General features: G+C 40.1%; 1 protein-coding gene across 3 annotated transcripts in view; it reads right to left on the bottom strand.

The window, feature by feature from the left end:
• Positions 1-26481, bottom strand: part of coro1cb (coronin, actin binding protein, 1Cb) — a 172216-nt gene that overhangs the window by 15916 nt on the left and 129819 nt on the right. For all 3 annotated transcript variants that reach the window (XM_072587935.1, XM_072587936.1, XM_072587937.1), the window contains 4 exons: positions 23856-23985; positions 11388-11569; positions 8903-9022; positions 6317-6421 (listed from right to left, as the gene is read on the bottom strand). In XM_072587935.1, the coding sequence (XP_072444036.1) occupies positions 6317-6421; positions 8903-9022; positions 11388-11569; positions 23856-23985 (537 nt within the window). The remainder of the gene's footprint in view (positions 1-6316; positions 6422-8902; positions 9023-11387; positions 11570-23855; positions 23986-26481) is intronic.

Raw genomic sequence — 26481 nt, 5'->3', positions numbered from 1 at the left:
CCTCTGACATTCAATGTTATCACCATCACTGAATCCTGAATTATCATGCTGAGGATTACCACTGACCAGAAACTAAAACGACTATCCATAAAAGTACGGTGCCTCCAAGAACAGGTTAGAGGTTAGGAATCTTGACGCAAGTAACTCACCTCCCAACTCCCAAAGCCCATCCACCATTGACAGGACACAAGTCACGAATCTAATTGAATACTCCTCATTTGCCTGGCTGAGTAGAGTTCTATGAACATTCAAGAAGCTGGACATCATCCAGAATAAAGCAACCTGTTTGACTGGCACTACAAACCTCCAACAGTGACACTCAGTAGCAGCAGGGTGCACTATCTACAAGATGCATGGCAGAAATTCGTCATGGATCTTAATATAGCACTTTCCAAACCCACAGCCACTACCATCCAAAAGGATGAGGGTAACAGATTCATGGGAATACCACCCCTGCAAGCTCCCCTCTAAGTCACTCAACAGTCAGACTTGGAAATATATTGCAGCTCATTCAGAGTCGTGCTGGGTCAAAATCTTGGAACTCCCTCACGAACAGCATGGCAGGTCTACCTACAGCAAATGGGCTGGAGTGATTCAAAAAGGCAGCTCAACACCACATCCTGAAGTGCAACTAGTGTTGGCCTAACCAGTGATGCCCCCATGAGTGAATTAAAACAAACATTTAAAAGTAGAGATCTTGGCTATTTTCACCTCCTTTAATCCAGAGACACTGAAGCTAATTGCAGGGTACCTATCATATAAATTCAACTTGGTAAAAATCAGAATACAACTTTACTGAAACAAGGCTTGTTTTTCTCCCACAGGGTTGACTTAGCCATTAGAAACACAGTCACTTACCTTAGCCATGCTTTTAAAATGTGTTATTGGTGCAAGTTTAGCCACCATTGAGACAACAGACCTTCTCCAGCTCAGGCAGCTTTAAGATAAACTTTAGAGTCAGCTTGGACAATGAGGCAAAATGCTTCATGTAGGGGGATCATAAATGTAGTATTCTAAGCAGACTGACAGCTATAAACAAGTGCTGTATTTACACTCAAATTTAATTAAATCCTAGAACTAAAAATTTTGAGCAATGCAAGAAATCATTTTAATACCTTTCAATGGTAAAAATTTAATTCACTGGTCTCTTAGTCATGGTTTTTATTAGAAGGATAGAGCTAAGTTCAGTTCATAGTCACTTCCCACAGTCCAGCATCATTCAGTTCTCTCACAGCACCTTTCACAGCAGTCTCAGAGATGACTCAATAACTGACCATTACTGAACTCACTTCAGGATTTTGTCTTCGACACATTTGCAGGGCATTACGTCTGAGATACAAGGTTCAATGTTTATCAAATCAATAATGTACCTGTGCATGCCATTGTTTTGGCTGTTATGCAAGAGGGAGGCAGGAAATTATTTTAGTACTTAGTACAGTGCCAGACACTTCACAGAATGCATTAATATCCACAACACCAAATCCCAGCTCGGCCGTTCTGTTGATTGGCTATGTTTCAAAGATCAGCTCACAGTCTATTTTTAAGTCCTGAAGTTCCAAGAAATTGAAACTAAGACAATTCAGTTCCTGGTAAACCAGTCACAACTATTTTATTAGGGCATGCTGGTAACTGTGTGAGCAAAAGTCAAAGTATGGCTTTCATTTTTGATTATTCATGCGCTAAAAGTATTGAACTTCAGGCAATGATAGAGCACTCAAACAGCAGGGGTGTGATACCAGCTGGAACTCAAATAAACTGCACACAATGTAATATTTAATGAGTCTCACTGCTCATTGACTGAAACTAGTTAGTGGGGAAGCAGCATACATCTCAATGCCATAAGGAAGTGGCTGAGCAAATTGAAAGTTTCAATTCCAATACTATGTGTAAATCAGGATGTGATCTGCAAAGCAAAATCGAGCTATTATTTTAATACATGGATACATGTGTTTGATACATAGAAGCAGGGCTGCTGATGGATCACCCTCTTAAACTGTTGCTCTTTTCTTTAATTCCTATGATCAAGAAGCAGGAGCTCCGATAGATCATTTGACCCCTCAGGTCTGCTTTGCTGTCTAATAAAATCATTGCTGATCAATTTGCATTTTGAATCCTACATTCCCCTCTGCCCCGATAACCTTTGCTGTTTTTAGCTGACAAGCTGCACATTAAAAACATTCAGTGATCTTGCTTTCACAGCCTTCTGAGGCAAATAGTCACGAATCTCTTAGGAAAAATTGCTAAATTCCTCTCATTTTAGTTTTAAAATGGTAATATCTATTTTTAAACTGTGTCCCCTAATTCTGGAGTCACTCACTCTTCCAAATTCCAGTGAAAACAAGTCGAGTTTGTCCAATCCTCCCTCATTAGACAACCTACTCATGCCAGATATCCTCTGAACTTCCTCCATTGCATTTACATCTTCCTTAAATAAGGAGATCAGGAATGCAGATGGTATTCCAGATGTGGTCTCACCAGTGTTCTATTTAACTGAAGCGTAAAATCCAACCTTCCTCGTAATAAAGGATAACATTCCATTAGCCTTCATAATTATTTGTTGTAACTATATATACACACTGTACCTCCTTAATCTGACACCATGACCCTGCAACTTCTGTGCGCAAGCACAGTTATGCTGCTCCAAACCTTGCTGTACTAACAGGTAAAGAGATCACCTATATTGCATAAAATAGTTGCTTTTCATCTTATTTTATGCTGCACAGTCAATTTAAACACGTTCTAAGCTTTCCTTGCTGGCCCTCTCAGTTGATCTCCTGTGATCTGGCAAATTCTATAGCCTGACAAAGGATCAGTTCCAAAACTGCAGGTCTACGGTAGCACAATGTTTACTTATGCTTTGTGACTTATGCACTAGAATACATACTTCTTTCATACCTCAGAATTTTGCAGTTGTTCTCCATTTAAGTAATGCCCTGCTTTATTCTTCCTGCCAATGCGAACAACTTGACATTTTTACATATTATACTCCATCTTCCAGATTTTTACCTACTCACTCCACCTATCTATATAGAAAAAAAAACAGAAAATAGAAACAGAGAGGAGGAATGGGCCATTTAGCCTATCAAGGCTGCTCTGTAATTCAGCATGATTTTGGCTGATTCTCTTGCCTCAACACCATACTCCCATTCTACTCCCATATCTCTTGACACCTTCAGTGTCAAGAAATCTATTTCTTTCTAAATATATTCAGTGACTCGAGTTTTCTGTGAGAGTTCTAAATAGCCTCTCGACATTGAAAACATGACCCTTGCTCCCTATCAATCCCCACTGCCAGGTAAAGATCTTTCCTGCACCCTCTCTTGTTCAGCCATGTCAGAATTGTACATGTTACAATGAGATCTTTTCTCATTGTTCTAAACTCCTGGGAATACCAGATTTGAAAGCTGTTTATATCAAACATAATACTGATTTGAGTAGTAGAGTTCATTAGCTTTTCTCATTTCTACCATATACAACTGATTAAATAAAAACGAGAGAATGTCCCTCCAGAATAGAGGGTACTACATGGACAGCACAAACTACACACTCATACACGCATAAAGTGCGTGAGAAGTGCAAATCACGCAAGTTATAGTGTAATAGAAGAATGATACATAAGAGACATTTTTCTAGCAGCAATTCAAACTCATGCAAAGAATTTCAGATGGGAAAAAAAGTCCGATCATACTGTGTTAAGGAGTCTGATGGCTTTGGGGAAGAAACTGTTGCACAGTCTAGCCATGAACGATCAAATAAGTAGCGCCTCGACATATGAACGACCCCGTTCACGAACACATCAGGTTACAAACTGGATTGTACATATGGGCAGCACGGTGGCTCAGTGGTTAGCACTGCTGCCTCACAGCACCAGAGACCCGGGTTCAATTCCCACCTCAGGCGACTGACTGTGTGGAGTTTGCACATTCTTCCCGTGTCTGCGTGGGTTTCCTCCGGTTTCCTCTCTCAGTCCAAAGATGTGCAGGTCAGGTGAATTGGCCATGCTAAATTGCCTGTAGTGTTAGGTAAGGGGTAGATGTAGGGGTATGGGTGGGTTGCGCTTCGGCGGGTCAGTATGGACTTGTTGGGCCACACTAAGTAATCTAATAAAATTTTGCTTCAACATTCGTACGAAATTCAAGATACGAATGAAAGTACAAACACAAAAAGCCCGTGTGCGACCACGTGGTTTCATTGTTCTGCTTTGCTACGCGCTTGTTGAACGAAAAAGCTCTCGGGGCCCCGCGTGATCTCATTCAGTTCATCATTGGCGCGTGCGCTGTAAACAGCCATCCAAGCATTCTTACACTATCCGAACAATGGGAAAAATTGATTCAGTTCATGAACTTTTCGGTGCGCAAACCAGGTCCCGGAACGGATTAAGTTCGTAAGTTGAGGCGCTACTGTACTGCTGTATCTTCTGCCAGATGGCAGGAACGAAGAGAGTTTGAGTGAGGGACGTGTGGGGTCTTCCACACTGCTCTTAGCCTTTTGGATACAGCGTGTGGTGTAAATATCTGTAATGGAAGGAAGAGAGACCCCAATGACCTTCACAGCTGTCTTCACTATCTGTTATAGGGTCTTACGATCCAAGGTGGTGCAATGCCCAAACCAGGCAGTGATGCAGCAGTTCAGGGTACTCTCAATGAACCCTCTGTAGATTGGGGTGGGGATGGAGTGTGTGCGCAGCCGCGTAAGGTGGGCTTTCCTCAGCCTGCACAGAAAGTACAGAGGCTGCTGGGCTTTCTTGGCTATGGAGCTGGTGTTGAGGGTCCAGGTGAGATTCTCTGCTAGGTGTACGCCAAGAAATTTGGTGCTCTTCACAATCTCCATGGAGGAGCCGTCGATGTCCAGCAGAGGGTGGTTGCGCCGTGCCCTTCTAAAGTCAACAACCATCTCTTTCGTCTTATCCACTCCTTAGGTATTCTTCACAACATATTTTCTATATGCATCTCTGTGCCTTCTACAAATTTAGCTACCCTTGTTAAATACCTTTATCTAAGTTATTGATGCGAATTGCAAAAAACTAATAGTGGGCAGCATGGTGGCACAGTGGTTAGCACTGCTGCCTCACAGCGCCAGAGACCCGGGTTCAATTCCCGCCTCAGGCGACTCTCTGTGTGGAGTTTGCACATTCTCCCCGTGTCTGCGTGGGTTTCCTCCGGGTGCTCCGGGTTCCTCCCACAGTCCAAAGATGTGCAGGTCAGGTGAACTGACCATGCTAAATTGTCCGTAGTGTTAGGTAAGGGGTAGATGTAGGGGTATGGGTGGGTTGCGCTTCGGCGGGGCGGTGTGGACTTGTTGGGCCGAAGGGCCTGTTTCCACACTGTAAGTAATCTAATCTGAGGTTCCAGTACAGATCAGTGTAACATTTTTCTTCATGTCAATCTGAAAATGACTTATCTGACCCTTGCATGGGTGTTGTTTTCTGTCAATCTTCTATGCTAATATGAAACCATGACAATGAGCTCCTATTTTGCACAATAACCTTACGTAGCACCTAGTCACATGCCTTCTGGAAGTACAGTACATCGACAGGATCCCCATTATCCATATGGCTTGTCAGTTCAAGGAACTCCAATAAATTAATTAAGCATGATTCCTCTTTTAAAAAACAATGCTGACTCTTCCTGATTAGTGGATTTTTTTCCCAGGTACCCAGTTCTCACCGCCTTAATGATTGATTCGAAAACGTTCCCTATAACTGACCTCATGCTAATACACCACAAAAATTCTGTTGTCTGCCTCCCCCTTTCTTAAATTGGAGGAATCATTTTTTTCTGTTTACTGTAAGGAAAATAAGAAAAGTCTTTGCCACGTTGAACAAAAACAAAAAATTTACATACTTGCAACAGACCTCTTGACTGAAATAGCCCACTGTCCCATTTGGGAAAAGTGGACTGCCAACAATTCTCTCAAATAACACTGACTTAGTACCCTCTTCTCTCTTTTCATTTCCACTTCCAGTCTGGGTGCAGCATCTCTATATCAAGCAAGACAATTCCAATACAAAATTTTGACATTAAGTACCACATCTACAAAATTTAGCTTTTTCTAAAAGTTAAAATATGCTTTATGGATTTTCTTGATGGTCTAAGTAGTAAAATGGATATAGTGTCAATCAGAGTCTTTTCTAGGTTCGGGCGAGCCTCTGTTTAAAATGATAGTTCTGTGATTCACCATCCTTCAAAGCATTGGGAGAATCTTTCTGATTCAAAGGAGAAAATATAATTCATTTCATATTAACACAGATGCCCTTAAATACCACATTTGGATGCTCCGTACTAAGCTATCAACTAATAAATTGCTCAGCCCTTACCTTTCCACACAAGTATACGATATTTGTGTCTCCATCATAGAAAGGTAAAAGCACGCCATTGCTGGTATCCATTTCATGCAGAGCTATGGGCTCGTCCAAGTTTTCCTAAAAAAAGAATCCAGAATCAGTAACAGCAATGCTAATTTTTTCAAAATATACTATAAATTGCTACTCCCTTCCTTCCACTAACTGCAGTTCTCTTGCTGCCAGAGATTTTCCCGATATGATATATCATAGTTGGACAGACACACAAAAACCGCCTCATTGGGCTATAATGCATAGCTAAACACAGGCTCTATGGCTTCAGTTGGGATAATTGCTGGGTTTAGGAAGTTATCAATTATTCTGATGTCCAGCAGTGGAGGAACAGATCATATAGCAATAACAGGAATGAAGGAACATGAGTGGGCCACTTAGCCCCACAAACTTGCTCTCTCATTCAACTAAATTGTGACCGATTTGCAGCTTAATCCATTTTCCCTCTGGATTCCAAATCCCTCAATCTTAAAAAAAATCTGAGTTTTACAAGTTTCAATCAACCCCACACCTTGACAATCTTTGCTTTATTTTGAATGGAGTGTGCGTGTATTTGGGGTGGGGGGGGGTCTGAATTCCTAAAACCTTCTTTGCACAAAGAATTGCTCCCTAACAACATTACCCATGAAAGCTACGCCTCTTTATGATCCTTAAATCTCTGAACAAAAGCGATGAATGCCACTCAATTGTGCTTTTAGTAGTCACAACAACGGACGTTATAACAGCCAGTATTTAAGCTAGAAGCAATACGTGCCATGTGAAAGATGATACTTGGGAGTATTGCATAACTCTTTTGATATTCAAATGCTGTAGCAAATCAAAAGCTCCTACAATATGGCTAAAAGGCGCATGAGTTCCACATGGTGGTTAACAACAGTACTGCAAAAACAGGATGAAATACAGAAAGAACAGATACATAAGAGTAACAACATTATTTATACACAATTGCCTGTAAGGACTCCCTGCTTTTTGTGCTGCACTGTGGGATCATTCATATCCACAATAAAGGCACATAATCTCTGTTCACCACCGCTTTTTGGCTACGTCAGTTTTCATACAAAACGGTCAACTAGGATAGGGGCTTCTCTTCCCACCTAAGTAACAATAAATTGGTCTCACATTCGGTTGCTAATATCAATGATCTCAATGATATCACTCTGGTATATTGATAACAGCACTCAAAATGATCCAGATGAGAAGTGATTCAATTTGACAACTTCAGTTAGGGTCACATTTTACTAAATCTATTTTAAATTAGACATCTTAAAATGAACCAAACCATATTTTTCAATGTAATAGCAAGCTTTGTGAACAACAAGCATATCTCACACTATTCAAGGCTGCAGTTCTATTATTCTGCCACTGGAGGTTCCAAGATAACAGCCCTGAGTTGAAGGATGTAGTTGACCACTGTGACAAAATGGGTGGGCACGCTAACATTAACTCCAAGCAAGTATGTAAAGGTCTAGTCATCTGATTTGAGATTAGACTGCACGTCCTGTGAAAAAGGGTTTCATCTTTGAGGAAGGACATTTTCAGCAATTATTCCCCATTTGCGAAACAATGCAACAGGACAAACGGCTGGATACACCCAGAGTCTGGGAGAAGATATGCAAATATTGTTAGTCATCACAGTCTGTTATTGAGGGGGGGGTGGGGAGAGGGGAGGGGGAGTCCAATCAGTGGCATAAAGCAACAATTGAAATTCATTGGAGAGGAAGTGAAATTTGTCCCCAAAATGCCTGGAAATATTTAAAGAAGAATGAACAGTAACAGCAATTGAACAGGCACCTTGGCTATCCAAGAATGCTGATATACGGTGCCTTTCTAAACTAAAGACCTTTCGCCTTGACAAAGTCAGTATCCTTCTATTCCCTCCCTTTACATGTATCTATCATAATGCCTCTTAAATGTTGCTATCATACCCACTAGAACCACTTCCTGTGACAGCATATTCCTGCGTAAAAATCTGGCCTCTCACATCTCCTTTAAATCCACACCCCCTTCTACCTTAAATCATGTCCACTAGCAACTGACATTTCTACCCCTGAGAAAAAAGAATGGATAGTTGGAGTCTATCTTAACATTGCCATAAATTGAATGCACAGATTTTCTATGGAGGTGCTCTTCAGTACTTGATGCTGATAGGTCCAGTAGTTCAAGTTGGCACTGCATAGGTTGTGTGTGTGTGTATGCCTGTATTTTGTTTTGGCAGTTGTTGGGTGGCAGGGGGGGGGGGGGGGGGGGGGGGGGAAAGAGGTTGATGAGGCTGAAGCAGGTCCAGCAGGAGAGGTCTAAGGATTGGGAAGGTGAAAAAATGTTTCAAACATGCCAGAAAAAAAGGAACACTTGGCTAACTAAGAGCTACAGCAAAAAAAGTTACTGCCTGTTCAAAAATCTTCCAGCTTTGCCCATAATCTGTGGAAATGCATGAGCTGTATCAGAATTTAACCACTAAATAGATCAGAAAAATATTTACTGAGAACATATAGATGTCTTTCTTCCCCCCCCCATTCCTCAATCTAAATGGTGCTTAATGCCAAAACTCACCGGGTTCCACAGGGCAAGCTGCCGTTCACTCATGCGGCTGAAGCCAGTGGTGAAGACGTTGCCATTTGTCAAGAACACTGCTCTCATTGGCCGTGCTCCCTCGTGAGCTTTATCCTTTTCCTGGGAAGAAGAATATTTTAAAATGATTTTTCACTTCAATTGAAAACAGCCACACATGAATTACAAGTCAGTTGGTAACCTCCAATTTCCATTTCAGTATAATCAACAGGAATGATTTCTCTTATGGCTACACATCTCATCATTCCTCACCAATTGTACATTGGTGTCAGTCAGTATATGTAGTGGCTGCAAAGAGAGCATTTACTCCTTCCCCATGTTACAGTTTCTTCTATATTTCAATGTCACATGAATTTACATTTACTTAAGCCTCCTACAAAGATGTTCGCAGATAAAGGGACGGCTGGAAAATGGGAAGCCTTCAGAAATGAGATAACGAGAATCAAGAGAAAGTATAGGGTTTGGTTAAGAAAAAGAATGAAGCATATGTAAGGTATAGACAGAATAGATCGAGTGAATTCTGAGAAGAGTATAAAGGAAGTAGGAGTATACTTAAGAGGGAAATCAGGAGGGCAAAAAGGGGACATGAGATAGCTTTGGCAAATAGAATTAAGGAGAATCCAAAGGGTTTTACAAATACATTAAGGACAAAAGGGTAGAAGGGTGGTAAGAACAAGACAGCGAACTATAGACCAGTGAGCCTGACGTTGGTAGTGGGCAAGTTGTTGGAGGGAATCCTGAGGGACAGGATGTACGTGTATTTGGAAAGGCAAGGACTGATTAGGGATAGTCAACATGGCGTTGTGCATAGGAAATCATGTCTCACAAACTTGATTGAGTTTTTTGAGGGAGTAACAAAGAGGATTGATGAGGGCAGAACGGTAAATGTGATCTATATGGACTTCAGGAAGGCGTTCGACAAGGTTCCCCATGGGAGACTGATTAGCAAGGTTAGATCTCTCAGAATACAGGGAGAACTAGCCATTTGAATACAGAGCTGGCTTAAAGGTAGAAGACAGAGGGTGGTGGAGGGTCGTTTTTCAGACTGTGACCATTGGAGTGCCACAAGGATCGGTGCTGGGCCCTCTACTTTTTGTCATTTACATAAATGATTTGGATGTGAGCACAAGGAGGTACAGTTAGTAAGTTTGCAGACGACACCAAAGGTGTAGTGGACAGCAAAGGGGGTTACCTCAGATTACAACAGGATCTGGACCAGATGGGCCAATGGGCTGAGAAGTGGCAGATGGAGTTTAATTCAAATAAATGAGAGGTGCTGCATTTTGGGAAAGCAATTCTTAGCAGGACTTACACACTTCATGGTAAGGTCCTAGGGAGTGTTGCTGAACAAAGAGACCTTGGACTGCAGGTACATAGCTCCTTGAAAGTGGAGTCGCAGGTAGATAGGATAGTGAAGGTGGTGTTTGGTATGCTTTCCTTTATTGGTCAGAGTATTGAGTACAGGAGTTGGGAGGTCATGTCGCGGCTGTACAAGACATTGGTTAGGCCACTGTTAGAATTTTGCGTGCAATTCTGGTCTCCTTCCTATTAGAAAGATGTTGTGAAACTTGAAAGGGTTCAGAAAAGATTTACAAGGATGTTGCCAGGGTTGGAGGATTTGAGTTATAGGGAGAGGCTGAACAGGCTGGAGCTGTTTTCCCTGGAGCGTCGGAGGCTGAGGGGTGACCTTATAGAGGTTTACAAAATTATGAGGGGCATGGATAGGGTAAATAGGCAAACTCTTTTCCCTGGGGTCGGGGTGTCCAGAACTAGAGGGCATAGGTTTAGGGTGAGAGGGGAAAGATATAAAAGAGACCTCAGGGCAACTTTTTACACAGAGGGTGGTACGTGTATGGAATGAGTTGCCAGAGGAAGTGGTGGAGGCTGGTACAATTGCAACATTTAAGAGGCATTTGGATGGGTATATGAATAGGAAGGGTTTGGAGGGATATGGGCCGGGTGCTGGCAGGTGGGACTAGATTGGGTTGGGATATCTGATCAGCATGGACGGGTTGGACCAAAGGGTCTGTTTCCATGCTGTACATCTCTATGATTCTATAACTGAAGCAATGGTTTGCAGTTCACATATTAGAAGATACTGTCAGTTCTTGGCTCATCTCTTTGAATTACTTTCTTACATTAAGGACTTGGAACTCTTCAAGCCCATGAGTAACACATCATTCTCGGAAAGGATACAAGAGGAAAATTCTGATCGACAACTAACCATTCTCTTCAGTCAAATCTCCAAAATCTCTCTCCCGATCACCTTGATTTTTAGTCACTTGATAGCACACAATTTTGGTATTTCTGATAAAAATCAGACATGCTGTTGAGGCCATTTAGTTGATAATTACATTGATAAGTTCATGGCAAAATGCTTTGACAGTATTACTTTTCAGCAATACCTTGATTTTGATTGAAACCTGTCTCCTATGCAGTGGCCTTGGAGATCATCTGATACACTTACAGCAATAATTTCCTCTTTGCGTGGATCAATCACTCTCAGTTTCTTATCCTTGCAGGTCGTGCACAGGAGGCTGCCATTACGGTTCCAAGATGTGCTAAAGATCATATCTGGGTGCATGTCATCAAGTGTTATCATGGCCTCAGCTGTTCCCACATTCCAGATGATGATTACATTGTCACAACCTTAACAGGAAAGAAAACATATCCAATGAGCTAAAAAGATGTGAATGGATATGGTGCCCTTCATTATTGTGCAACATCAAAATTAACCATTGAACTCAACGGCTCAAGTAGTTACAAGGAGGGATCAATGAGAGTCAGAAAATCCCTGCAATCCAGTTTCAAAACCAAAATAACTCAGGGAAGTAACTGAGCACTTACTTTGTAAATACAAATCTGTATTTTAATGGCATATGTATTTCAAATTTAATTAACTAAACACTTACTGAACTAGAAATGTTTCATTTTTGCACTGTTTGATAAAATCTCAGCCAGGGGTCTTATAAATGAATTAGTCAGCCTTGACATTCAATCCCCATTTTAATTTCATATATTCTGTACTGATATTTAATTTTACATCATTTAGAAAGGAATAGGAAACTTAAATAACAAACCGGGAAACTTGTCCTAAGTGTAGGACATTATTTGACATGGAAGCTGAGGAGTTTGTAACTCAAAATAGAGGTCATAATGAGAATATAATTATAGGATGATCAGTTTATACAGGCACTTCTAAGTGAAAATATGGATACAAGAATTTATACCACAAAGGCAACTAAAGAATTGCAACAAAACATGACTTCAAGGGGACAGGAAGAGGTTTACAGAAACAATCTTTAAAGTTATGCTGATAACCTGACAAAAGCAAAAGCAAATTTCCTATCCAAAGGACAAGGGATTTGTAACGACATGAGCATGATGTGCAAGAAAGGTGCAAATGAAAACTTTGATGATCCTTTCCAAATACAAAAAGGAGGGAAGCATTAACCATAATAACTCAACAGCACAAAAAGACTACCTGCTCTCCTTGTGTAGGAGCAATACAAGTAGTCCTGATCTAAGATCAATTAGGAACTAATTGCAATTGTGCATGGTCATTCATCTGTTTGAATCAAAAAAACAGCTTCCTCTCAAATCAATGCTACAAGTACATTGGTCAGTTGTTGAGAAGATCACATTTTTATTTTTGGATAAATGGATTAAAATGGGGAAAGGATACTGCTTTAAAGCCAAGAACCTGTGTCCCCCACCAATGTATTTTCCTCTACCCAATTACTCAATGATATTTTTGTTTATCTAGGCCTGTCTGCATGTGTATGTAGATGTTTAGCAAAGGGTAGAGGTTATGTTCCAAAGGTATATGTTGATAATTCATTTTTGTGCTTGCCCTTGGTTAGAACTGATTTATTTGGAATAAATAGTAGTTTCTTGTTAAGTACAGAAATTGAGTCAATGCCTTCTGTCAATCAGAACCGAAACAGAAAAATTGGAGTCCAAGTAATTTGATTAAATCTGCAATTTGTGCGACCATCCTGGGAGTGGTGGGGCTCAAGCATCAGTATGCTTTTCCAAGTGGATCACAACATTGCTTAGATGTGATTTATTGCTGCTTCATTTCATTGAACTAAAATGGGACACTTCCAAACATAACAAATGATGTAGACTGGGTAATGGTGTAGTTAGCCAAGGTTATATTCATCCAGTGCACTGTTCTTAATGTATCATGTTAAAATTCTCTCAAGAGAGTCATTTCATTGTTACTGGTACAAGTCTGTTTTCCATAAGAAATATCTTAAGCCAAACGTTTGAGCTATACAAGTGCGTTTGTGGACTAGAACCTTATGAACAATAGTAACGTCTGTAATTAGTTTTTCCATTTCAATCTGAGATAACACTAAAGTAGCATGGCATTTAGAAAATAAATTCTCATTTTTGAAATACTAGAGATGAAAGATTTATCAGCCTAAAGTTTACTGTAAGGACAGAATGATCAAGCATTTGGCAAAGAAAGACTCAATATCAATTTGTAATAGGCAAGTCTTGTCTAATGAACCAAGATGATGTTTTAGAAAGGTGTCAAACATGATCAAGGAAGTGTCAAAGATATTATTTAATTAGAGTCTAGAGATATTCAATAAGGTTCCACATTTAAAAAAGTACATTGAATTGCAGGCAACCCGTTGGCTAAAATTTGGAAATTAGTTAGGACAAGCAGAGTAGGGTCAGCTGTTATGTACTCTCACTGGCAGGATGGAATGTGGGGTCTCAGTGTTTCACTATTTATAAATAACTTGAACAAAGAAATGAAGGCCTGTGTATATCTAGTTTTCTAATGGTACTAGGTTGGGTGGAAGGGTAATAGAGGGAACAGGAAGTTGCATAAATGAATTGAGTAATGCGGTACATTCTGGAAATGCAATGTTGGAAAGTGTGATGTCACTAACTTTGGAGTCTAGAAAAGATAAAACAATTCCCACAAGAAGGTAGCACTTATTTATTAACAGAGATATTTGTGCCCAAGTACAGAAACACGAAGAGCCAATTACAGGCATAAGCCAAATTTTTCAAAGGCTAATGCAATTTTGTTCAAAATCTGCAGAGGTTAAGCCACATCTGGAATACTGCATTTAATTCTGATGAATGTGATTTTGGTCTTGAAAGGGCACAGCTGATCCATCAGAATGCCAGCATGATATTTTTGATTAGAGAATTTGATAGGCAAATACTAAAATGTAGGCCCAGACCAGGTAAAGACAGCAAATTTCCTTCCCGAAAAGGGCAGTGAACCCGAATTTCCAACAATTGACAATGGTTTCATCGCCATCATTAGATGTTTAATTCCAGATTTTTGTTAAATTCAAATGCCACAATGGCAGGATTGGAACCCAGGTCCCCAGAACAGTATCTAGGTACCTGGCTTACTCATCAAGCAATAATATCACAAGGGCATCGCCTCCCCTAAGAACCTCTCAGAACCACTTACTTGCAGAAGGGTAGTGGATAAGATTTTTTGTTAAAATAGATTATGAAGGATTACTAAAATGAGACAGAGCTGATCTGTAGCTTTACGTCATTTATGATTTAAGCGAATGTTGGAACAAGCTCAAGGAGTTGAATGGCTACTCGCTCTTGTGTACCGACAAATGATGGAGTAATTACTCCATTATCAACTGAAATCTGCTGTTTCTGTTCTCATTTTTGTTTAATTTGATCACCTAATAAACTCAACATGTTCTTTATGACTCAAGATTATATGGTGTGTCGATGTTATTTGTAAGTTGGAAAGACCAGAATTATGAGGTAGTTAAACAACAGCATAAAGGATTTATTGTTCAATCTAGGAACACTATAGTAAGAGATACTTGGGGCATGAGGTCATGCTATGGTTCTGAGGCTGCGGAGGTTGCTAACAGGAACGACCATTTGCACTGGTTACAAGAAAAGTAATAGTAGAAAGCCTGGTGGCTGTTTATGTAACATAAACAGACAAAGGTCAAGAGACAGGCTGAAACAAGCTGGTATAAATGGAAATACACAATTCTGCAAACTCCAAACAACAGAAAACATCAAATATCTACAGTATACAAAATTCTTGGGTTAATATCTTGTTACTTCCGAGAGAAGGGGCGGACAAGGGCCTGAGCAGGGCGGGGCCGGAGCGGGGAAGGGAAGTGGTGGGGTGGGTGGGGGGAAGGAGGGAGGGAGATGTGGGGGAATTGGGGGAGAGAAGGGGGGAATGGAGGGGAAAGAAGTGGGAGGGAAGGAACAAAGGAAGGGAACCGGGGAATGTTGATCCAGTGAGAGAAAGGAAGGCAGGAATCATTTCATACAGAGCATCAGCACTGTAATTGCCAAGCTGGGCTTCATGGGATGTGGTTTGGGCTCTGTATATTCGCTGTAAAAAAAAAATGGTTCTTCAAATCATTGCCCAAGGTTTGAAGCAGTGGAACAACTATTTCTGAAGCATAACACTTTGCCTTGGTGGATGAATGCATTGCATTGTGGTGTTGTACAGAGCTACAGAAATCAGGAAGGTTTCAGTTTTGACCTTTGATACATCACAACTTAGTACGCGACCAAGTAGGAAGTGAGGATGTTAAAACTCTCTTATCTCTTTTCAGAAGTAGCACAAGAAAGATAACAATACAGAGGGGAGGCAATAGCCCAGTGGCATTATCACAAGATTAACAACCCAGAAACTAATGTTCAAATCCTGCCACAGCACAGGCTACAACTTGAATTCAACAGAAAACCTAAAATTAAGAATCTATCAATCACCATGAAATTGCCTATTGTCAGAAAAACCCATCGGGCTCACTAAAGTCCTTCAGAGAAAGAAATTTGCTATTCTCACCTGGTCTGGCCTACATGACTCCAGACACTCAGCAATGTGGGTGACTCTCAACTGTCCTCTGAAATGGCCTACTCAGCCAATCAGTTCACAGGCAGCTAGGGATGGGCAATAAATGCTGGCCAGCCAGCAATGCTCATGGCCCACAAGTGAATAAATAAAAATGTTCATACTTAATGTACAACATCTGTCAGAGTCAGGTAACTGCAGGGGGATAAAAGCTTAACGAGTTTAAAACAGGTCATGACAGGTCCATCACTACAGAACGAGAAAAGATACCCAAAACTCTCATCACAGAAGCACACGCAAGATAGTCTCTCAACCGTAGCAGCTCTCAAAGATACTGAGCACAAGACAAAAAGGCCAGGCACAAGAAGTTTATTACTTTAGTTTTGCTTCTGTTCTACCAAGGCCCCAAGGTTTAGAAACCTCTGGGTCTGAGGTTTAGATAGGGGGAGAAGTGGGTGCCAGCAAGGGCAAGAAGGGTCTCGTCACAATCGTAAAATGTAGATGAGCAGTTTTTCAACTTTCATCATCTGGTTCTAATGCCTGGGACTTTTCATGGTCTGAGATGGTTTCAAAAAGCAAGGAAACCTAAAAATGATCATAGTGATCACCTGACTGCAGGTCAAGCTAAGCTGCATAAAACCACAAAGTTCATAAATTGAAGTCTTTAAAAAGTTGCCTGTGATTAACAGTTTGAAAACAAGAGACTTTGATCCTGGAATTTACAACCCCACTGTATTTCAAGAAGCTTTTGTTTTGGCAGAGAAGGGAGATGGATTTGTAACTGGAATGGAAAATATTTCTCTCTCCCTCTGGTCTCTGTTTTTTCTCAGTCTCTCAAAAGACAAAAGATGATAGAACAAAATGGAACAAACATCCAATTACAAACTCAAACATATCTGCAATTTTACATGGCAGGAATAGATCCAATTGAGTGCATTTAATCAACAGTGGTCTCAGGTTTGAATCTAATACTTCAAGAACACCCAAGAACTTTAAACTGAATACTTTTTATTCTTTACTTTGTACTAAACACTAGCCCCTCTTATTTTCTATAATAATGCGAGATTGATGTTGCATCTTTATTTTTTTCTCAGGCGTGAGCAAATAAATTCTTTCGAACACTCAGGAAAACCTTGAAATTAGCTCTTTAATTGCTCCTGAATTAGTTAATTTTTTTTTTGGTGAGGTATTGTTGTGCACTAACAATATTAAATCTTTGAGGCAGCTTACCAAGGCAGTTGAAAAGAGTAATGCTGATTCAACCCTGCTCACCTAGTTGTAACAAAGGACCTTTGGTTCACTGAAGATTGGGAAGTTAGTTAGTTCACATCACTGGCCATTCTTTTGTTGAACTGACTACAGACCCAAGGTTCAAAAATCATCAACTATTGAAGCTAGAGCCAACGTACCTTACTCAAAAATCAAGCTTAAAATCCTGAAATTTCATGACAAAGACCATCACCGTGCCAAATCTGATAATTCAGCAACACTGGGTGTTGTGGAATTACTTCTAAATAAACCTGTTGGACAATAACCTGGTGTTGTGATTTTTTTTTAAACTTTGTCCACTCCAGTCCAACACCTGCACCTCCACATTATATAATCCAGTCAGACACAGTTAGCCTTTTGGAAGATTGGTGTATGATTAGAGATCTTGTCTTGATTACTTGTATATTGCATAGTACTTGACTGTTTTTATTCTGCAACTGTTGAACAGTGATTCAATTCAGGTGATTAATACAATTACCTTATAATGCAAGTAGTAGAGCTAAACATGTAGGTAAGAAAATGTTACACCTCACCACATTTTCCATTTTCATACTAAGTTAAAATAAGGAAACAGGATAAAAGCAAAAATTCCTCAGTGTCATGTACATTAGAGATGTCCTGCCAAGCTGTCAACCTGTGAAAAAACCTCAAAAGGGAGAAACCTAACTGTATAGAACAGGTAAAAACTCAACTTTGTATAGGAAAAGAAGGAAATGGTTTGATCTGAAGCACTAATGAACTGACTCATGCCTGAACACCATACACTGACTAGCATTGGCTACTGCAGTTTAGTAGAGTGGCAGAATGTAAATTACTGGCAGGCCAATAAGCAACAACATAATAATCCTCAATTAACTCCTGGTTGATCAGAAGCTGGAAAAGCAAATGAAAAACATTTCTTTCTGACCCCTCTCTAAATGACAGGCTCCTTTATGATACTGAATTAGGATTCAGAGGAGGTTCACTCGGTTAATTCCAGAGTTGAGGGGTTTGGCTTATGAGGAGAGATCTATGAGATAATTGGGATTATATTCATTGGAATTCAGAAGAATGAGGGGGGAATTTATAGAAACATTAAATTATGAATGGAATCGCTAAAATAGAAATGGGCAGCACGGTGGCAAGCACTGCTGCCTCACAGCGCCAGAGACCCGGGTTCAATTCCCGCCTCAGGCGACTCTCTGTGGGGAGTTTGCATATTCTCCCAGTGACTGCGTGGGTTTCCTCTGGGTGCTCCGGTTTCCTCCCACAATCCAAAAATGTGCAGGTTAGGTGGATTGGCCATGCTAAATTGCCCATAGTGTTAGGTGATGGGATAAATGTAGGGGAATGGGTCTGGGTGGGTTGCGCTTCGGCGGATCGGTGTGGACTTGTTGGGCCGAAGGGCCTGTTTCCACACTAAGTGATCTAATTATCGAATCCAAAAAAAAAGTAGATAGGATGCTTCTACTGACAGGTGAAGCTAGGACAAGAGGGCATAGCCTCAAGATTAGAGGGAGCAAATTTAGGATTGAATTGAGAAGGAACTTTTTCACCCAGAGGGTATGTTAATCTATGGAATTCCTTGCCCAGGGAAGTAGTTGACGCTACTACAGTACACTGTTTTATAACTAAGGTAGATATTTTTTAAAAAATAAAGGAATTAAAAGGGATACAGTGAGAGTGTAGGTAAGTTGAGCTGAGGCAATGAAAAGATTAGCCATTATCTTATTGAATGGCGGAGCAGACTTGAAGGGCTGGATGGCCTACTCCTGCTCCGAGTTCATATGTTCTTATGAATTAACCTCCAGATAACCCCACTGCATTCCTGACCAGCCCTTCAGTTACATCAATGTCACGCAGAGCTGGGAAGCAAGACTACTCATTTATTACAAAGTTCTTCAAAGGAAACACTGATAATAAGAGTGCCTCCACATATGGTCATAGATTTGTTCATGCAAATACAGACATGCCTCAGTGTATAATTCTTTGCAGAGCACATCCTTATCTTGCCAGGATTACTGAGCTTTAACCTTTAGAAGTCTGGGTGGGGATAATCAAATTCCTCTTTGTAAAATAGATATCACGTGACAAATTCTGAAAGCAGTTTTCATTTAATAGTCTAATTTAAGCATCATGTAAAAACCAGGTTCCCACACCCTCTTATTTGGCTTAAACCCTACAACAAGCATTTCAAGAAGGTCAGATTAAATCAATGTTATCAGATTTATGGTAGGATATTCTGGTATAAACTTCCAAGTCAGTTTTGGACTGTTTGAAACATTAAATTAGTTTGGCATATTGAGTCATAGAGATGTACAACATGGAAACAGACCCTTCGGTCCAACCCGTCCTTGCCAACCAGACATCCCAACCTGATCTAGTCTCACCTGCCAGCACCCGGCCCATATCCCTCCAAACCCTTCCTATTCATATACCCATCCAAATGCCTCTTAAATGTTGCAATTGTACCAGCCTTCACCACTTTCTCTGGCAGCTCATTCCATACACGTACCACCCTCTGTGTGAAAAAGTTACCCCCTTAGGTCTCTTTTATATCTTTCCCCTCTCACCCTAAACCTATGCCCTCTAGTTCTGGACTCCCCGACCCAGGGAAAAGACTTTCCCTATTTATCCTATCCACACCCCTTATGATTTTATTAACCTCTAAGGTCACCCCTCAGCCTCCGACGCTCCAGGGAAAACAGCCCCAGCCTGTTCAGCCTCTCACTATAGCTCAGATCCTCCAACCCTGGCAACATCCTTGTAAATCTTTTCTTCACAACATCTTTCAGACACGAAGGAGATCAGAATTGCACGCAATATTCCAACAGCGGCCTAACCAATGTCCTGAACAGCTGCAACTTGTCCTCCCAACTCCTGTCCTCAATACTCTGACCAATAAAAAGCTTACCAAATGCCTTCTTCACTATCCTATTTACCTGTGACTCCACTTTCAGGAGCTATGAACCTGCGCTCCAAAGTCTCTTTGTTCAGCAACACTCCTTAGGACCTTACCATTAAGTGTATAAGTCCTGTTAAGATTTGGTTCTCCAAAATGCAGCACCTCACATTTATCTGAATTAAAGTCCATCTGCCACTTCTCAGCCCATCAGCTCAAGATCCTGTTGTAATCGGAGGTAACCTTCTTCACTGTCCACTACATCTCCAATTTTGGTGTCATCTGCAAACTTACTAACTGTACTTTTTATGCTCGCATCCAAATCATTTATGTAAATGACAAAAAGTAGAGGGCCCCGCACCGATCCTAGGGGCTCTCCACTGGTTACAGGCCTCCAGTGTGAAAAACAACTCTCCACCACCACCCTCTGTCTTCTACCTTTGAGCCGGTTCTGTATCCAAATGGCTAGTTCTCCCTGTATTCAATGAGATCTAACCTTGCTAATCAGTCTCCCATGGGGAACCTTGTCGAACGCCTTACTGAAATCCATATAGATCACACCAACCACTCTGCCCTCATCAATCCTCTTTGTTACCTCTTCAAAAAAACTCAATCAAGTTTGTGAAACATGATTTCCCATGCACAAAGCCATATTAAAGGAAAAAGTTCATTCTTTAAGTCCTTTAAAGTTTAGTCCTTGTAGAGTGTCACTGAGCATCTACAGATGAAATTTCTGGGGAAGGCAAGGGGTTGTGGTTCACAATGGTTCCAACTACATCGGCAGGAAGAGGGCTGAGGTCCTGAAAGCAGAATTCAAGGAATCAGAAAGGAATTTAAAAAGCCAGACCTCAAGAACAGTAATCACAGAATTACTCCCAATGCCATATGCTAATGAGCACAACAGGAGGGTCGATCAAACATGTGGGTTGGGAAGTAGTGTAGGAAGGAGTGTATCATATTTCTGAGGAAGGTGGAACCTGTACAAGAGGGATGGGTTACACCTCAACAGGTCCGGGACTAATACTTTCACAGGGAGAAGAGAGAGTTAAGCTGTTTGTAGTACAAAAGCTTCAAGGATGACAGGAGAAACAAAGCTGAGCATAAAATGTGTTTAAAAGCAAAACTATACCAAAAGAGACAAAGTTAAGGGCATTCTATTTGAATACATGCAGCATTCGCAACAGGTTACATGATCTAATGACAGAGACATATATGAGGTAAATGTCAATAAAGAAATTTGGCTGCATGGTGACCAGGGCTGAATAACCAAGGATGTTCAAATAAAGACAAAACACCTTGGAAACCTGAACCAAAAGCACAAGAAATATTGGGCAAACTCAGCAGGTTCAGTAGCATCCATGTGGAGAGTAAGTGTTATTGTTTCAAGTCCAGTACATTTTGAAGCCGAGCCATACTGGTTAACCTTTAACCATACTTGTTAACTGTTGCTGGACCTGCTGAATTTCCCCAGCATTTGTTGGGTTGTTTTACCCAAGAATATTTGACAGTTAGGAACGACAGACAAAGAAAAAGGAGGGGGGAAATTGTGCTGACAAGATGAGATGGGCTATGTACTTTATAAGGGAGAATCAGACTGGAAGAATGATGTGTTGCCTCTCAAATAATGCAGAGTGTTTCTTAAATGGTCAGAGGTTGGCAATTCAAGATATGCAAAGGGTCTTGCATATGTTTGTTAAAGTCACTGAAGGCTAACATTGCAGATGCAGCAAGCTGTTAGCAAGGCTAATAGATGGTTATTCAAATAATTGTGTGCAACTGTTTGCATTGTTGCATTAAGTGTAATAGTTCAAAATTTCATAGATTCTGAAATGATTCTCACAGATTATTCCCATGGAGGGAGTACAATGAAGGCTCACCAGACCTGTTATTACTATGCTATGATTGGGAAAACTAGGCTTGTATTCTCCAGAGTTTCAAAGAGTGAGAGGTAATCTCATTGATAGCTATGAAATTCTTAAAGGATAGACAATGTCGATTCATGCAAGATATTTCTGCTGGTTGGGGAGCTTAGAACAAGGGAACACAATGTAAACATAAGGGGAATATCAATCATGATCATAGTGTCAATCAATATGGAAACAGGTCCTTTGGTCCAACCAGTCCTTACTGAATACAATCCCAAACTAAACTAGTCCCACCTAAACTGGACCTGCTCCTGGTCCATATCCTTCCAAATCAAAATGACGAGCTTTTCTTTTAACTCTGAGGATGGTGAATCTTTGGAATTCTTTACCCGTAGAGGGAAGCATATCAAATGTTATGCAGACAGTGGGGTTAAAAGGCAATGAAGCATCCCATCAGCTGTTATGGTATTCAATAGCAGAGCAGGCTTGACAGCTGACTGACCCACACCTGCTCTTATATTCCGATCATTCATGTGGGGTCGATGGCCTTATTCTACACTGTAACAGTTTTGCGATTCTGTAAAACATACTGGAATACAAAACCATTTCAATCAACATCCTCTACCTTATAGATTTGCTCATTCTCTATTTCTGAACCTTCTTGGACTGGCTGTTCATTTTGGAGACATTACAGTACTTAAGTTAGCCCTCAACCAATATCCATATGTAATCGCCAGAATGTGAATAACTGAGTCAATATTCACACCCTAAACTAAAGGGTATTGACCTAATGTGCACTACGTCTGCAATAGCTCAGTCAAATCAGCTCACGTAACAGAGATCAAATCTGGGAGCAAACCCCCTTATTGCACACATCAATAATTATTGGTATACAGCTGGAGTATGATTAATTTTGTGGCAGAACTTGTGCTTTTCAAAGGTTAAACCTTTTGAACAGAATTCCTGGAAAACTTGACAATGGCAGAAGATCCACAACTTTTCTTCCAGTTTAACACAACTTAAAACCTGCCCACTGCTTACTTATAGGAACCATAATCTTGTTGTCAAAATTATTTTAATGAGTTCCATAGACATTTATAGAAAACATGAAAGCTTTGATGTTATTAAGGCGGCATTAAATGCTTCATTAGTGAAAGTTGGCAGTGGCACACTTTGGCTGTCAGAGACCTATGAATCTCCATGTTAGAAAAAAAAGGCAGACATATAGACGAAATCACTTGAGAACTCAGACTTTTAATTAAATGTATAAGTAATGAGTCTCCCATCAGTGCTTACAGATGAGTGAAGTAGGTTAATAGGCAACTTCGGCCTGCTTTATTTAAAATAAAAAGAGTCTAATAAGTTAAGGGTTTTTGCTCATGCCCAAAGGCTTTTTAAAAATCAATAAAAGGAACTCAACCATTGACACAAAAAAAAATCCGGACGAGTGAAATTTAAATAATATTGTTAAATTGATGCAAGAGCTCATTACCCATAGAATTTTCATAATCGCATTGTCAAAGAGAGTACAATGCAAAATGGCTGATCCAAAGATTCCTTTGAATAATTATTACCTTAAAATACAAAAATAGGTTAAGGTGGATACAGCTTTTATTACACTTTGGGCTTCTGTTGTAATGCATGAACAAATCTAGAACAGAGATCAGTTTAGATTTAACAAAACATAAAGGTGATGAATTCACATTGGAATGTTCATGTATGACAAATGCAAAACAAAGCTGTTTGGCTAAAAAAACCTGATTGAGGGATATGACAGGTTTTAAAAATAATATTTGGAATTAGTTACATGGATTGCCAGCCTTTTCTATCTCACAGTTCTAGTACTTAAAGCATAATTAGCATTAATATAGAAATATTTTGAAATTTACAAAAAGTTATGATATCGCAGTTGGCAAATATATGAGCAGAAATATGCCTCTTAAAGAGACTCAAATAAATTAGCTTTCAGGAAAGAAGGAAATTGTTACAGATAGAATCCCTTCAGAATGAAAAGATATTGCAGACTCCTCATTAAATTGTAACAGCAGAATCACAAGCCTACATTAAGGGAGTGTGAGCAAGAGATCACCTCACCTGCACTAAGTAGAACATTGCGCGCAGTCGGATGCCAAGATACAATCCCAACTCTCTTGGCATGTCCCTCCAAGATGACAACAGGCTCTGTGATGGGAGCTGTCAGTCCATTCTCTGGTATTTGCCAGATCTATTAACAGGGAAAAAAACATGTAAATTTAACTGGACTGAATAAAATGCAAACTGAGGATATCTCAAAACAAACTGCACACATTCCAATTTTGGCCAGACTTACAACCCATCAAATGAAGACAATGACAAACAGTATGTGGGATATTTAGAGGTTTACCTAGATGCGCTTCTTCCCAAGGTCTCATGAACCATCAGGCGCCACTATTAACAAGGTTTCCGCCAGAATAGGCTGCTTTTATATCCCTCCCGTACAATAATTGAATTACATGAGGAATTTTAGGGGAATGGACTTTAGATAATTTACAAACAGTCAGAGTTGTGATTGTGCACATAAAGTAGCACATAATTCCACCAAGAGAACATCAGTATGAATGAGATGGATTAACTCAAGAGTATAAGATTAAAAGTTTACTGAACTTGGTGAAGAAATATTTGCATGGCACTAGAACTGGGAGTTTATAGTTATAAAACAAACGTGAAGAGGCGCGGGCATTTTCCTCAAAGGAAAGATTAATGAATAGCCAAATGGAGGTCTTTAATATTAAGTGATCTAGTGCAATAAACCTGTTTCGTTGCTGTAGAATCCATGTAGAACAAACAGAATCCTGCCACCCTCACTGTCTAACAATTACATTCTATAATACTAGCAGTACTACTGTATTATTGTCACTGGACCTTCCCAGCCCTGGGAGAGATTATCTGATGGGAGCAATAAAGGTGAAAATTATGTTTTTGAAATTTTCTGCTGATAGTCTTGTTGAACTCCCACTCGAGTGAGTCACTAACCCTAACCCAACATTTTATGGAAACAAAAAGCAGAATACTGCAGGTATTGAAATCTGAAATTAAAGTGGGAAATGCTGGACATATTCCAAAAAAACAGCACCTGTGGAAAGTACCATTAATGCTCGAAGAAACCCAAACATCCAAAAATACACACAATTACAATTTTAAACTAAAATAAACATTCTTGTACATCAAAAAGAATTATTCAAAGCAAGCACTATTAACTTAATACCTAATTATGCTATGAACTCCTTTAAACATTACAGTCTTTGAGTTCACTTATTTTTTTTCAGAACCAAACCACAGCTCTCCAGAATTCACTTATTTTCTATCCAGAATTCCAGCTAATCTTCCGAGGTATGATTCTATGATATCTTGCCATTAGCTCTTTGGATTTATGACCTTTATTTCCTATCGACTGAGCTCCCTTCGTTTTTAAACAATTTCGGTAGATACAAAACTACCTTCTAAAACTTTCAAAGCCAACTCCGACAACTGGTTTCTGCTACAAGGTACTGAGAGGACCACCAAACAAAAAGAAACCGAAGAACTACAGCTGCTGGAAATCAGAAACAAATTCAGAAATTCAAGAAACTCAGGTCTGGCAGCTACTGTGGAGAGAAAGCAGAGTGAATGTTTCAGGTCTGGTGACCCTTCCTCAGGAGTTCAGTTTGCACGCAGAGAGGACCACTCAGTTTTTCATTTGCTGCAGTTGGAAAAAATCTGAGCATTTCCGACCCCCCCCCCCCCCCCCCTCAAACTGAATTGCCTGCTTCAGTCAGTAAATACATAGATAAATCTCACAAATCAGCATTCCAACCATAGCTCCAATCATTTATGTCAATGATATTACGGTAAGTTGAGATTTAAATAAAAATACAAATTATTTTACTTTCGACAGAATTCCAATTCTGCAATCATGGTAATTAAATTTCTTTAAATCATCTTTTCCCAAAAATGTCTGCTGGAAGGAGGCCAGTCCACCCACAGAATTCATGCTGACTCTGTACAACAATTGAATGAATCCCATTTCCCCACTCTATCCCTGTACCTCCAGTTCCTTTTCATTTCACTTTGAAATCAATGGTCTCTGCTTTCACCACACTTGGGCTGAGAGTCCCAGGTCATTGCCATTCATAGCATAAAATAGCTCCTCTACACATTTCTCATGATAAACATTCCCCTTAATACACATGCATCGTACCTTGCATGTCACCTATTCTATCAGAGGAACTCAGTGCAGTTCAAGACCCTCATCTTGCAGACAAATCTTCTGAATCTGGTCTAATTTCTGTAACTAAATCAGGAGTTTCCCTGTGGAGGGTAATTCAATCATTTCAAAAAAATTGCAAAGTAAATCAAGCTCTCAGACTGCTGGAGTGTGCATAATTCTAAAAAGATATGCTGCTGAGTTAGCAGATTCCAACAGGACAAAGTCTCGCTGAAAGGACTGAAGCTTGGCCTGTTATGAATAAATCTTCACAACATTACCTCAAGAGTATGCTTAACTTGCAGGTGAGCAGAGTTCTTAATGCTGAACCATTTCCAAAAAAAACTCAAACTCAAACTTTATCATTAGCTCCGAACTAGCAGTAACATTGAACATTATGGTCTGCTTTCCATCTAGTTCATCTGATAAAAAGTTAAAAATCCATACAGATCAGTAAACTCTGGGTCCATGGCACATAGTGAATTATCAGTCCAGTTT

This window comes from Chiloscyllium punctatum, chromosome 17, assembly GCF_047496795.1.
Source record: "Chiloscyllium punctatum isolate Juve2018m chromosome 17, sChiPun1.3, whole genome shotgun sequence".
NCBI classification, from domain to species: Eukaryota; Metazoa; Chordata; class Chondrichthyes; order Orectolobiformes; family Hemiscylliidae; genus Chiloscyllium; species Chiloscyllium punctatum.
Note: the sequence above shows the minus strand (reverse complement) of the source record. Positions and strands in the feature narration are given on the sequence as shown.